Below are 15,687 nucleotides of genomic sequence, written 5' to 3'. Positions count from 1 at the left end.
GGTACTGTTTCAGGGACTACGAACCCACTATCAACAGCGCTGGTCTGAGTTACACAAGAAAAATGTCATTTAACAATTAGTTCCTTTGCCGTCTTCCTCTCACCTCTGTGAGTCTTTGATGCTGATTCCATTTATGACTTTTCAACAGACACTCGCCTGTGTCATCAATTGTGTTTATTTTTCATATTCACTAAACCACCTCTGTGCTTTATTAATCGTTCACGTTTATCACTTGTTTTCGGTTTTAATGTAAAAAAAATCTTATCAGTGTTATTGTTATTATTATTATTAGTAGTAGTAGTAGTAGTAATAGTAATAGTAGTAATAGTGATAGTAACAGTATTAGTGTTAGTAGTAGTAATAGTGGTGGTGATGGTGGTAGTAATAGTAGCAAATGAAGCAACAGTACTAATAGCAGCAGTAAAAGTAATAGTGGTGGTAAAATAGTAGTAGTAGTAGTAGTATTAGAAGTAATAGTGGTGGTGGTAGTATTAGTAGGTGAAGCATCAGTAGTAATACCAATAGTGTTAGTATCAGTAGTCTTATTAGCAGTATTAGTTCAGTAGTAACAGCAATAGTAGTAGTAACAGTAGCAGTAGTAGTAATAATTGTAGTAATACCACTATTTCCATCATAGATGCTCTCAATTACCTTCCAAGAAAAAAATAACTATAAGATTCGCGTCTAATTTTTTTTTAGTGTTATAGGTTAGGTTAGGTAAGTAACCCCGTGATAGAAGGTCACACCTGAGTTGTTTTTCCACTTGCCAAAAGAGTTTTTTAAACACCTATTGACTTTTCGTGGTTTGACACACATACCAATGTAAAAACTCTAAAGAGTTTTTTCGTGTGTGTTGGAAAGACGTTTGTTGATTGTAAAAGAAAATGGGGAGGGTTGCACAAGCCGAGGAAATACAGTAACTTTTCAGTGGCCATTTAATTAGGTTCACCTGTCTCATTAATGTAAAATCTAACCAGTCATGTGGTAGCATCTCAATACCGAGGAATGATTGTTGATGCCAGACAGACGGGGCAGTTTGAGTATCTCACAAACTGCTGATTTCCTGGGATTTTCACCCACAACAATCTGTAGAGTTTACAGAGAATAGTGTGCAAAACACAGAACATTATGTGAATGTCAGTTCCGTGGGCCAAAACGCCTTAACATTGAGAGAGGTCAGAGGAGAATGACCAAACAGGTTCAAGCTGATAGTAACTTAAATAATCAAGCACTAATGTTCACTACAAGTGTTATGTTGAAGAGCATCTCTAAACGCATAATACGTCTAACCTTGAAGTGAACAAACCATACCCCGGCCGGGATTGAACCCGCGGTCATAGAGTCTCAAAACTCCAGCCCGTCGCGTTCTTGAGTCATGTTGAAGTGAACGGGTCACATCAACAAAAGACGATGGTAACCCGTGGTTCGGTTGGTAGTACACTAAACTCACATACCAAGTGTCCGTGGATTGATCCCCGGCATAGGTAGAAATGATGGGAATGTTTCATTTCACCTGTTGTCCCTCTTCACCTAGCATTAGGTAGGTACCGGGGTGTCAGTCTACTGTTGTAGGTCGCATCCTGGGTGGGTTTTTTTCACAGCTATCCTTGCCTTCAAGACCCTTCCACGACAGAGAGCCATGGCTGAGTCAGGGAGCTATGGCTGGGTCAGGGAGCTATGACCGGGTCAGGGAGCCGGGTCACCGTCCGCAAAAGACCCGGCCCAGCAGTTCCGGCGAACCAAGAAGAAGAACTGTTTCTTGGATTATCAAATTCTTTCCTCGTATTGAGAATACCGGTAGTTTTGGGACAACTAGTAATTCTGAGTGTTTTTCATCATTAGTTCTCAGTACAGATTTAATAAACTAGACGTCTCAGAAGGAAATAGCAATGCATGGGATAAGAGAAGGGAAAATGTGTTGGCTCAGTGGTTACGTTCCCGAGGCTGTCTGTCAGGTGTTGGCTGTCAGGTGTTGAATCTCTCTCTCTCTCTCTCTCTCTCTCTCTCTCTCTCGTAAAAATACACCAGTTCCCGCATAGATCAAAGAGCATTTAAAGTTAAGAGTTAATTTGCTAACTCATCTTGTTTAACAATTTGCTCACACCAACATCTTGCTGCTAATTTTTAAATGTATATTTTATTTAACGTAAATAATCATACGTAAAGGTAGAAGTTTCTTCCATGGATTCCGTACAATAAATTCTTCTGATAGGATTCAAACCTTTAACCTTGATGCACTTGACTTAGAGGAAGGATCGGATTGTTATTGGTCTATGGAGGTACCACCGGCCAATATTATTTAGAAAAAATGTTTGGTAATATTTCTCGTTTTGATAACTCAAAAAAGCCTCTTCTGAAAGGCTTCAAACTCTAATGTATTTAATCCCAGTAATGGTTTCCATTAGTTTTAGAATTAGTTTTAGTTTTAGAATTAATTTTAGACGGAGATTCTGCCAATTTCCCGATTTAATAAAAATCTGGGAATTACTGATATAATAAAAACCTGGGAATTATTGATTTAATAAAAATCTGGGAATTACTGATCTAATAAAAATTTGGGAATTACTGATGTTAAAAACCGGGAATTACTGATTTAATAAAAACCAGGGAATTATTGATGTAATAAAGACCTGGGAATTATTGTTTTTCCGCCCCTTAAGAACTCTTTCATATATTCATGACCGGTAAATTTTTCGCAAAGGGAAGTTTATATTATTGATAAAACTGCGTAAGACACAGTTTGAAGATTTGAACTTTCAGATGTTTGAACTTTCAGATGCTTGAACTTTGAGACGTTTGAACTTTTGAGATTTTTGAACTTTGAGATGTTTGTACTTTCAAATGTTTGAACTTTCAGATGTTTGTACTTTCAGATGTTTGAACTTTCAGATGCTTGTACTTTCAAATGTTTGAACTCTCCATTTTAATTACCCTTTATGGGGCAGACCGCAAAATTTGTGGGTCTGAGCATGTGCTTTTCTGCGCGTGTCATCCTACTTGTGCCGCGCATCGAGATTCCCGTTCTTTAATTCTGACCAATCACAAGCCTTCCCTGAGTTGCTTCAGCTATGTGGTGACATCCTGTTCTTGCTTCCCATTGGATAAGACACCAAGATGTGGCTTGGTGTCGCCAAGATTAACATTTTTTCATCTAGTGAGACTCAGATACCCTTGGATTTTATCCTCTACAATGTTGGTAAGTACTGATTGTTATGTCTAGTGCATAAATGAATAGTTTAGGCATATTTTGATATATATATATATATATATATATATATATATATATATATATATATATATATATATATATATATATATATATATATATATATATATATATATATATATATATATATATATATATATATATATATATAAAGGCCGTGTGAAGCATAATATGAGTGTACCATGCAAATGAAAAAAATGCAACAAAAGAGGCCTTAATAAATGTTGGTCTGCCCTTTTAGGGCCAGTTTTTAATTTCAGTAAATAAATATTTATAAAAAATATATCTATTGCTGATATGAATTTTATAGTTGTCTGGACGTGTACAGAACGTTTTTATTGTCCTTCCAGATCAATGAGAAATTGTTTTATGTTGAGCCCTCCAACACCAAGTCAAATATGTCTGCGTTTTGGAGGAAAGTGACTCACAACTGGAGGTAGATGACCCAGAATTGCTTGAAATTGGCGATGAATACTTGCCACTGGATGCAGAGGTGTCAAGTGATGATGAGGAAGAAATGCCAGCCAAAAAGCGAAAAGTAGTCAAGAAAAAGAAAGGCATTACGATCGAGGAGATGCTAATGAAGATATTCATGATGAGCTTGTTGTTGACAGTAACCCCAGCTGGACCTGCGGTGACACCCATAATGACCCTTTGCCTTCCATTCTAGCAATTAGTAATATAGAATGACTTTTCTTTCTCAGGTAATTCAGGAATGTGGGACTTGAAAATTTCATCCCTTTGCAATGTGTCAATGTAGCAATTTGGTTTCTTTTTATGTTTTTCTAATACGTAAAAAATGTTTGGATACAAGTTCCATTGATGTTTCTGATATTGTCTGTTTGTATAATAAATTAAAAAAATAGTTATTTGCTTTTTTATTAACCATTGCAAGTTTGCAACATCCAAATTTATACTCCCCTAAATGGGCAGACCATAATAAATTAGGGCTTTGCAGATTAGCAATTGCTTGAAAACAAACCAACAGAATTCCATTTATATGGGCTCATTGACCTTATATTGAGTTACTCTATCTACTATAGGGAGTTCAGTTCGAATTTCTAATTTTATGGCCATTTGCCCCATGAGGGGGTAGTAGTCATTATTAAAATTTATTGTTAATTAGCAATATTATCAATTAACAGCAGTCAGTATCAATTAGCAGACAGCAGTAGTCAGTATTAGTTAAAATAAGAAATTTTTGTGGCTTAGACAGGAATTATTAATATTGCAATTAGACTCAAAATTTTTTTTTATATAATCTAGGACTGATATCTGCCACGCCCGTCACTATCTCTCCCACTCTGCTATTACTATTAAAATAGTTGTAGGAGCTAGTCAGCACCTAGTAAATGGCAGGTAATTAGTCTTGATGCATTGTGTGTCTCTTAACTCGATTACTAGCACACTCATCTCTCACACTGACGTCCTGGGATCGATCCCCTGGTACGGATGGAAAACATTAGGTGTTTCCTCAAGACACCTGCTGTCCCTGTTCACCCATCAGTAAAACAGGTACCTGGGTGTTAGTCGACTGGTGTGGGTCGCATCCTGGGGACAAAATTGACCTAATTTGCCCGAAATGTCCTAGCTGACATCAATGACATACTAGTATGTCATTGATGTCAGCTAGGAGTGTATACCTTGTACATGTACTTGTAGAAATAGATATTATTCACTGAACTGACCTTCGTCCATTAATGTGTGCTCCATATATTTTAGGAACTTCACTTATAATTCTTTGTTAGGTTATGCTAGGTTAGTTTACTAGATTCACGAAATCACAATAACACGATTGCAAGCAGACCAAGGTACGGGCGGGGGTTTGAACCCATGGCGAGTAGGTTCTACCTCCACCAGTACCCTGGTGTGTTAGGTTTGCTAGCTTTTGCTAGGCAAAACTGAAAAGAAATTCATGAAAAATCGGGTGTCTTGCGTCTGGCAGAGCGGTTAATTTGTTGTGTTTTGTACCACTCGTTTTGTCACGGAAATAAAAAAAATAATAAAATAATAGAAATATAATAATTATTTCTACAAGTACAACGTATACAGACAATATAGAAAGCCGCTTGTTATGCAGAACATTTTGGACAAATTAGGTTAATTTTGTCCCAGGATGCGACTCACACGAGTCAACTAACACTCAGGTAGGTATTTTACTGCTAGGTGAACAGGGACAGCAGGTGTCTTAAGGAAACACGTCCTAATGTTTCCACTCGTACCGGGAATCGAACCCCGTAGCTCTTATGTGTTGGGTGAGTGCGCTACCAATTGAGCAACGGGACACCTTAAGAAGATGGAAGATGATGAGCTGTGTACTCGCCTATTTGTGGTTACAGGGGTCGAGACTCAGCCCCTGGCCCCGCCTCTTCACTGATCGCTACTAGGTCCTCTCTCTCTCCCTGCTCCATGAGCTTTATCATACCTCGTCTTAAAGCTATATACGGTTGTGTGTGTGTGTGTGTGTGTGTGTGTGTGTGTGTGTGTGTGTGTGTGTGTGTGTGTGTGTGTAGGCGTGCGTGATAGGAAATTCAGGTAAACTGTTACCAGGTAAACTCTTACCAGGTAAATGGGAACATTAAAAAATGACGAGCAGTTTGTGGTAGGCCGGCCGTCCAGGCGGACAAAAATAATTAGGAGGTTTTCCTGGTGTCTGTGGTACGCGAGTGAGTCACGTACACTGTATTAAGACATTTCGCCCACCAGGAATTCTACCAATGAAATACGGAGAACGAGGAGTAAGACTCATGTCCAGCAGTTGTGTGTCTGTATTAATGAAACATTTCGCCTACACGGTAGGCTTCATCAGCTTCGCCTACACGGTAGGCTTCGTCAGCTTCGCCTACACGGTAGGCTTCATCAGCTTCACCTACACGGTAGGCTTCATCAGCTTCGCCTACACGGTAGGCTTCGTCAGCTTCGCCTACACGGTAGGCTTCATCAGCTTCGCCTACACGGTAGGCTTCATCAGCTTCACCTACACGGTAGGCTTCGTCAGCTTCGCCTACACGGTAGGCTTCATCAGCTTCACCTACACGGTAGGCTTCATCAGCTTCGCCTACACGGTAGGCTTCGTCAGCTTCGCCTACACGGTAGGCTTCATCAGCTTCACCTACACGGTAGGCTTCATCAGCTTCGCCTACACGGTAGGCTTCATCAGCTTCGCCTACACGGTAGGCTTCGTCAGCTTCGCCTACACGGTAGGCTTCATCAGCTTCACCTACACGGTAGGCTTCATCAGCTTCACCTACACGGTAGGCTTCATCAGCTTCACCTACACGGTAGGCTTCTTCAGCTTCGCCTACACGGTAGGCTTCATCAGCTTCGCCTACACGGTAGGCTTCGTCAGCTTCGCCTACACGGTAGGCTTCATCAGCTTCGCCTACACGGTAGGCTTCATCAGCTTCGCCTACACGGTAGGCTTCGTCAGCTTCGCCTACCGTGTAGGCGAGACATTTCATCAATAAAGATACCCAACTGTTGCACATGTGTCTTATGCTCAACTTGTCGGTATTTTATACAGTTTTCAAAATACGGAGAACATATAAAGAATATAACGAGTGAGTGGAGTCAGTGGTGCACGTGTTGTCAACGCTGAGAACATTATTATTATTATTATAATCAAGGGGAAGCGCTAAACCCGGAGGATTATACAGCGCCTGGGGGAAGGGGTGTGGAAGGCATTCAGGCTTAATTCGGGGAACTGGAGCACAGATCCAATTTCCTAAATCAAGAGCCCCTCACCAACATCAAGGAACCTTCCTTGAGGGGAACGCTGAGAACAGCGTCATAACTCACACAGGAAAGACGCTTAAGAGGGGCGTGAGTTTCCCTGTCTCCTAATATTGTGTTTATTTCCACAATTACTATCGCATTTGCTTTGCTTTCGTAAGGTGAAGTCTGGGATCTTTCCATAATTGATGGTATAACTTAACAAATATTTGAGCTCGGACCTCTGCAACACAATTATCCTCAAAGATTTGTTAAGTTATACCATGAATTAAGGAAAGATCCTGGACTTCACCTTACGAAAGCAAAGCAAATGCGATAGTAATTATGGTCAAGGTAGATTACAGGGGAAAATAAACCCGATATTAGGAGACAGGAAACTCACGCGCCTCTTAAGTTTCTCTATGTGCGGGTTATTTGTGTATTGTTCCAGTCACGGTATTGTGGCTTTTTGTTCATAGCGGTGTTATACTTTGAATGTGTTGGCGAGTAGTGATCACGCTGGGAGGCTGTTTTGAGCGATGGTGTTGATCACGGCCTCCGAGAGAAATTTTGCAAGGCGGTACAAGAGTGCTTTGTGGCCCCTGGGGGCATGTTAAAGCCCCTGGGGGCAGGTTGAGGCCCCCAGTCTAAGTGAATTTTAAAGGTAGTCAGGATTAAGCGACGGAAGGAAGTGGGTGTCCAGCCATATGGCTATAGAGAGAGAGAGTTGATAGAAGGGAGGATGAGAATGTAACGAAGTAGCGTAAGAGAAAGAAAGGGTTGTATTAGGGAGGGAGAGGGTGTAAAGGACGAAGGGGAGGGAGATAAGACGATGTAAAAGAGAAGTGAGGTAACAAAGGAGACCTAAACTCTGAAATATTACAGTCTGAAGATTGTAAACATTATCTACCTTTCCCGAGACGATATTGCAACCTGGGAATCGCAGTTATTATTGCAGCATCGCAACTGCAAAAGTGCTTCTCAACAGCCGTAAATTGTGCAGCCCCGTAAACTACGGCCACGACCGCCGGAAACCACTACCGCCGGATGTCAACCGCCTCCAGCTGCATGAAATTGGTGTCGAGTAACGATTACGTACAATGTTTTGGCCTTGTATAATAGTTCTTTCTTGTGTAATGTTATGGTCTTAGCATCAATTAATAGGTCTCAACTGCATTGCCATTGTAGTCGGGTCTAAGACCTCAGTTGGATAGGAAATATTACAGGTGCTTGAAATGTGAAACACAGGACACTAATTATTAAAGTAAGTAAATGCAGAATTTAAGTTTAAGATGGTGAGACTTAGCCGTCAGAGTGCGTATTATTTAACAGGGTTCTGTTTCTCATTAGGGTGGTTGTTGTTTGTCATTCAGCCAGGAGAGGGATGCCAGGAGAGGGATGCCAGGAGAGGGATGCCAGGAGAGAGGGGATACCCTGAAAGGGGATCTGCTGAAAAAAAATATTAGAATCATAACCAGAATTTTTAGAAGGGTGGAGGGGTAAGCCAGCGGAAGGCCTCGGTTAGATGACCAAAAGCTCCAGTTGTGGGTCATCATATAACTAAGACCAAAGTCAGGAAGCACTTGTCCTGTATCCTGTATTGCAGTCAGCAATAGTGAAAGCGTCAGCAATGTGCTGCTACACTATTCTATGTGATAGTTACGTAGTGGGAACAATAGCTAGCTATATTTCCTCAGTCAAATTCCATCACAGAGGATAAGTTAGATCATTTTTGGGCGTCAGTCTGAGGTGGCAGACTTCAGTAGGACAAAGACGATACCACCAAATATATCAATAAATTTTCAGCAGCTACGAGAACTTTGTTCCAGTACAGTTGGAATTCCCATTACATTCACAGAAAAAAAACGGTTTTTTTTTCTAAAGATATCTCCATTACATAGCGGGACGACAGAAGTACATATAGGAGAGAGAATAAAAAGGAGTGAAGAAGAAATTTAGATTTCATTATGCGACCGACAATAGTCGACTAAGACAGGTATTTTTTTTTTTTGTATCGTCTGTGTTTTAGCTCTCATGTATACCATCTCGTCCTAGTATCGTGCATAATAGTCTGTCACTATTTGCTAAGTCAAATCTTATGAACATTTTGTTTGTCGTAGTCACGCTTCCCCTAGGCTTAGACCTTTATTCTAAGGTCGTCAGGCTCAGCTTATTTACAGTAGTTTCCCATCACAGTTGACTCCTCTCAGTTCAGGATCTGGTCTTCATGTCAGCCTCTGCATGACCAGGTGTGTTCTCCATGCTGGTGCTGTGCTCTCAATAGTATTCCTAACGTTTGCTGTGTACAGTGTCGTACTAGATTGTTCAGGATCCCTGAAGGGAGGGCTGGGGTTAGCTTACCTCGCATATTTTACTAGTTTAATATGATTTATGAACAGCTTCGACGATATTTAGTAAAATGTGTAATGAAATATTTTACTCACTGAGCTGTATTTGCAGATTCTTTCCTTCAAGCTATACTCCGTCTCTGGTATTCTCTTTCCCTCCCCAGTCTATATGATTTTATAGTTGTCTGGGTTGATTTCCAGTAGCTATCTGCTTGATCATCCTTGCCACTTGTTCAACTCCTCTTGTAGTTTGTCTCTATCCTTTCCCTTTTGCCTCTTTTTATTACCTTTGTTTCTGTAATACTCAGATTTGAGCCCTGTCATGCAGATTATTTATTTTAAGAAGAGTAATGGTGCAGTACTTATCCTTGGGGGACCTCACAGGTTACCCTTTCCTATTATGAAATGTCTGCTTTCTGCTCTTACCACTGCCCTCTCTCTTCTGCTCGTTAGGTATTCCTTCATCCACTGTTGCTCTTTACTTTGCACTGCTGTTTGCTTCTCTATTGTATGAATCAGTCAGTGGTGGAGCAATGTCAAATACTTCCCTACAGTCCAAGAATATGCAGGCGATCCATCCCTACCTGTTTGTGTGTGTGTGCATTAGGTCATAACTTTAAGTAATGAAATAAGTCACTTTGACTTTTTGGGGTATCGTATGTAATTTACATTATGTATGATAACTGTACTTATGTGTACTTGTACCTAAATAATCTTACATGTTCTGTTCTCGTTCAGGTTGTGAATATCTTTAGGAAACATTCACAATTGGAAAATAAAATTAAAAAAAAAATGTACATGGGGAGAGACACAGAGAAAGATGTTAGTGAATATTATTAGACTCAGACAAATGTTAGTGTTGTATCATTCTAACAGGATCTAAAATTTAGATCTAATTTTCTAGCTTTTATTCAAGCTCTCGTTGCAATAATTCTAATAAATAATAACAGATAATTAAGTTTAATTTATGCATAGGTTAGCTCAGGGTTATAGGTTTTAGCAGGCTTTTTGGCGGGGCTGGGTTGGTAGGCTGGGGTTGTCTTGTATGCCTGGGTAGGTTGGTAGGCTGGGTACTGAGCCTCTCCCTCATAGCTTACTTGAGGTACGAAGCCGGAGTCGCCACTCACGACGTAATTCACCTTCTGTACGCGACCGTCGGGAAGCTGGACATAATATGTACCCTTAGTGTCGTAGCCGTCGCGAGATTCTTGGTGACCAAAGTCGTTTCCGGAGTCGTCTTTCACGGTGAACTGTGAGTTGTATTGTGCAGGACTCTGTGGATAAATAATTTATAATGTTATTATAAAATATGCTCTAATAATCTCGTACTTTATATTACTCATCAGAAAAAAACTCCAAGAGATTATTTTGTTTGCCGGGAGAGATGGGAAAAATGTTCTGAGTCAGGTTCAGTCTTAGGAAGGACTGTCCAATCCTTTCCAAGACTGAGGTTTCGACCATGTGAACGAGGCCACTCAAACAGCTCACTAGCCCATTACGTTAAAATATATCACATAAGATAAGATTACCTCCTGGAATTTAATCTCTTCAAAAACTCCATTTGAATCTTGTGTCAATACAGTAATAATGAAGACTGCTATTGCATGATAAGTAATAATTATTAAGTTATGTATAAATATTGAAGATTGTCCCGTGCAAGTTTCTTCCACTGTTTACCATTTTAGAAAGAATAAGCAACTATTCAGTTGATATACTTGAGAGTTATTATGATGGTGATAATCCTCCGCCAGGAGAAACTAATGCTAAATAAGGTTATAATATCTTACGTCAGGATAAACTAGTGGAAAACAAGGTTATAATATCTTACGTCAGGATAAACTAGTGGAAAACAAGGTTATAATATCTTACGTCAGGATAAACTAGTGGAAAACAAGGTTATAATATCTTACATCAGGATAAGCTGCAGCAGAGTTGGATACTTTTGGATAAGCGGGGACATTGTAGGAGGGTGCAGGGCGAGCTGGAGCCACGTATTCCTGCACAAGTTCCGGACGAGCCAAGGCAACAGCCACAACGACAGCCACCACTACAACCTACACCACCCCATCACAACGCTTTATAAAACACTCAACTACACACCATATTCATTTCAAGAAATCTCTCATATACTGTACGACTTACTATACAGAACACCGATATGCTTTACTGTCTGTTATGAGTGATGTCAGTATTATAACAAACATATTTTGACCATAAAAGAAAATTGTGTACCTTAATAGTCATGTTGACAGTTAACTGTGAAGACGAATGATGATTTCTGTGAAAGATCTGAGCCTTTTATATCAGCCGCCCCACCCAAGGTCACGTGACGTAGCGATTTTTTTGACGTTACAAAATACTCTGAGAACTGCAATTCTGCAACGTAAACTATTTGTGGTTGTGTCTATATGGAAGAAACTGGTTAAAATGTTAGATTATTTTATAGACAGTTCTTTATCAATGGGTATCTAAACTACTTTTTTGTGTGTGTACTAAGACACTCGGATCTAAAATCCAAAATGTGGGGAAACTAGTAGGCTACTTCCGCCAGTAAGAGAGTACCAGTGAGCAGACATTGATGCAAAGACACAATCAGCAAAGAAACCTATAATTAATATGACGTTTCGTTCACTGAGTTTTATCAAGTACATGTAACATACAAACAGATATATAAAGCATGTGGGAGAGATGACGGCTGCCGGTTCAGGTCAGGTGTTGCTATAGGTGAGGTTAAATAATGACGGGAGGTGAGGTGAGGTGAAAGAGACAAATCATTATATTCTGTGTTTAATGTATTGATCCTGTGTGACATGTCAGGATATCCTATTAATAAAAATAGATATAAATATAAATATAGTTATAAATCCAGATGTACTCATGTTAACCCTTACGGGGCCTAGCTCCTAGACCTTTTGTGTATCCATATGCTCTTGCGCTACTTTCTACAGGATGGATATGGGGTGCACAATAAACTAGCCACTTCGGTAGCAAAATATAAAATGAATTGATCCAAGATTTTGTGTGCAGTGTGTTTAGACACACTAAACATTGTTCTGTGGTGCTGATGAGGTGGTGGAAGGCGGCAGCTTCAAGACACTTGCGTTTAGTTTGGTGGTTTTCTTTTTGATAGGATGTTTTTGTTGTCTTTATTAACAAGATGTAATTGTTTCTGGTTCATGAAGTACGAATGTCAGCTGTGGTGTTTTTCACATGCGTTGCGTGCATCATTCAATTTTGCATGCGTATTTGTGCTCCTCAAGTCTAGAATCGAAATCCATGGCTGTCTGGTCTACATAGCTGTTATAATCTCCATGAGGTATATTGTGAACTGTGTCCCTGTATTCTAGTTGTGTTAGGTTTACCAGAAAACAGGGCAAATGAAGACCAGCAGCTGGAGCTTTTGGTCATCTGACAGAGGCCTTCCGCTAGCTTACCCCTCCACCCCTTAAAAATTATGGTTAAGTTATTTCTTGTTGGGTTAGGTTAGATTCGTCAGGAAACAGGACAAGTGTTTCCTGATCCGGGTCTTAGATGATGACCCGCCGTTGGAGCTACAGTGATGTTCATGTTGTCTTTCTGAAGGAGGAAGGAGGTTGAGGTGCTGCCTCAAAAGCTCAGTGGTTATGTCTTTCTTGGGTTTGAAGAGAAAGCAGTTTGTGCAGTAGGTGATGTGCAGAGTAAATTTGAAGGCGGAGAAAGCTTTTCCTATTTATATTTGTTCGTTTAGTAGAAATCACTGCTGCAGATCCAGTGAACGTTCTAAGATGGAAATAAATGGTATAAAATACCGACACAATGGAAATATAAACACATATGCAGTTTAATGTGATCCTTTATTGACAACGTTCTAAGATCATGGCGGGAGGAGAAATAAATTAGGTCATTCTTGTTTTTGGGTCTTCGAAAGCCGTGACGAGAAGAACGTTCATACAAAAAGGGGGAGGTGTAGAAAATTATTATTCTCTTCTTTCCAAGTGAATTAAATTGAAGACTCACCTTCGGTTTCGTTAAACATATTTACAGACACTCTGACACAGACTTCATGAAAGGATACATTCAAGAAATGCTTATCGGTGAATCACATCGTCAGGCCTAAAGAACATCAAGTGGATAGAGAGACATTTTTAATAATAAAATAGCAGCAACAATAATAATTCATTATTTACGAAGAGACAATACTTGTACATTGCCACATTTTGTAAGAATTTGAAGAGAATTACAACAGGCTCAGAATTTGATTAATACCGACGTGAATGAATTGTAGATTCTTTCAAGTCATGAACACACAATAAATCTTCAGAAGCAACAATTGACTCTTGAGGTGTGTAAAATATTAATTATCGAAGCACACAGTATCCCACGGTGAGCCTCGGCTTCCCCGGTCACCGGTGAGACTCGGCTTCCCCGGTCACCGGTGAGACTCGGCTTCCCCGGTCACCGGTGAGCCCAAACGTTGACAAGTATTAAGATGCTGAGCGGAACGTTTGTTCTGCTAACTTGTGTCTTTGTATAGCCTATAAATTAAGATTTTTGCCCCAAGGGGTGAATTTATTGAACAGCGCTACTTTGCCTGTGACTGAGACGTCCATAAAAGCAGTACATAACAGCGTAAATAGTTGACATCGTTATTGATATCTGCTCCGTCTTTGGCTGTTGCAACATACATGCATCACTAACTTTGCAGTTAAGTTTACGCATGTGCAACTATCACTACCTTCATGAGTTTCCATTAACTATAGTAAATCCTGCATTTTCTTTTTTTAAATACTACCTAAATATTTTTTAACTCACGAAATCGTAATGATAAAAGTTTCATGACTCTGGTCGCGGGTTCTATCCCCACCCGTTGTATGGGTAATTTTTTTTTTACACTGTTCCAGCATGTTTGTAACATTAGTTCCATCTTGTGGTGATTGTAATAAAGTTGGTAGAATTACCGACAATATGTAAAGTAAAAGGACACAAGTGCAACTAATGTGACATTTTTATTGTGGTAACGTTTCGCTCTCCAGGAGCTTTATCAGGCCGCTCCTGGAGAGCGAAACGTTGCCACAATAAAAATGTCACATTAGTTGCACTTGTGTCCTTTTACTTTACATCTTGTGGTGAGATATAGTGCTGAGGAGTGTAGTTCTCTCCTCACTACACACTTTACGTGTTTCCTCTGGGAGTAAAATCTATAAAATATACGCAAGTTGTAAAACTAAGGCCAAAGGCAGAATGAACAGTTTCAAGTCTATAGAGGTTCATGAAAACTTGGGATCCTTGATCGACGCTGCCACGCTTCTACCTTGTTTCTGAGAGAACTTTCAATCCTATCTGTTGCTAGACTTGCTACATTGCATATTTCCTGACTCGTTCCCTTATCAGTGTCCTGCTGGAGGATGTGGGTAGTAGCATGGTAACACTGACCTCTCTACACCCTGTACCTGCAGTAATCTCATAGTACTGTGTATGCAGTAATTATAAAGTACTGTGTACGAATGGTATATAATACCGACAAGATGAGAGTAAGACACATGTGCAACATCTGGGTATCTTTATTGTAGACGTTTCGCCATCCAGTGGCTTTATCAATACAAATTCCAGGACATATGGAATTTGTATTGTCCTGGAATTTGTATTGATAAAGCCACTGGATGGCGAAACGTCTACAATAAAGATACCCAGATGTTGCACATGTGTCTTACTCTCATCTTGTCGGTATTATATACCATTCGTACACAACCTGTCAGACACTGCAACATCATGGAATCTTAATTCTGAGGACATGTACATAACCTTCACAACTACGACAACTACTACAACTAACCCATCTCTTTGGGAAGGACCTACTTCCACTGGGGAATCCCGCCTACCAGTGAATTTGCCCTCGTCTGCTTCACCTGACGTTACTATATAAGCGCCAGGATTCTTTCTTCTGCTTCAGAATCTCCACGACCATGGTGCTGTTCGCACCTACTCCTAGGTTGAGGGACTGATTACCTCATCTTCTGTACATAGTTCTACTGTCTTCAAGTTATGTCCTGGAATTTGTATTGATAAAGCCACTGGATGGCGAAACGTCTACAATAAAGATACCCAGATGTTGCACATGTGTCTTACTCTCATAAAGTACTGTGTATACGACTTTCACAGTCCCTGATGAAAACCTGTTGTCTCGCGATCTAGACTTTATGCAGGGAAACGACGTTTTAGAGATCACTATCAATCCTGAGGACAAAATTACCCAAATAAATAATCGTACTAGAGCTCAGTGTTGTTTTGGTGTTCATAGCTCTCACAGATACTACCTCAGGCCTATAAATAAATATTTCCAGATCTTGACCCCAGGAAGGAGTCCATTATATTTTCAGCAAATGCTTCTTCAAAGGCCTGAATTAGGCATAATGTCTGCTGTAT

General features: G+C 40.0%; 1 protein-coding gene across 1 annotated transcript; it reads right to left on the bottom strand.

The window, feature by feature from the left end:
- Positions 1-10,095: 10,095 nt before the first annotated feature.
- On the bottom strand, positions 10,096-11,546 carry LOC128701421 (pro-resilin-like). The gene is made up of 3 exons (XM_053795128.2): positions 11,518-11,546; positions 11,196-11,339; positions 10,096-10,559 (listed from the first exon to the last, which is right to left on the bottom strand). The coding sequence occupies exons 1-3, from the start codon at positions 11,527-11,529 to the stop codon at positions 10,251-10,253; spliced, it is 465 nt and encodes a 154-aa protein (XP_053651103.2). The 5' UTR covers positions 11,530-11,546; the 3' UTR covers positions 10,096-10,250.
- Positions 11,547-15,687: the final 4,141 nt, after the last annotated feature.

Source organism: Cherax quadricarinatus, chromosome 72 (genome assembly GCF_038502225.1).
Source record: "Cherax quadricarinatus isolate ZL_2023a chromosome 72, ASM3850222v1, whole genome shotgun sequence".
Lineage (NCBI taxonomy): Eukaryota > Metazoa > Arthropoda > Malacostraca > Decapoda > Parastacidae > Cherax > Cherax quadricarinatus.
Note: the sequence above shows the minus strand (reverse complement) of the source record. Positions and strands in the feature narration are given on the sequence as shown.

What these genes read in the sequence shown, in the direction of transcription:
- LOC128701421 (XM_053795128.2), bottom strand. An exon ending in CTGCTGCAGCTTATCCTGAT is followed by an intron (nt 10,560 to 11,195) that starts GTAAGATATTAT and finishes ATTTATCCACAG; the next exon opens with AGTCCTGCACAATACAACTC.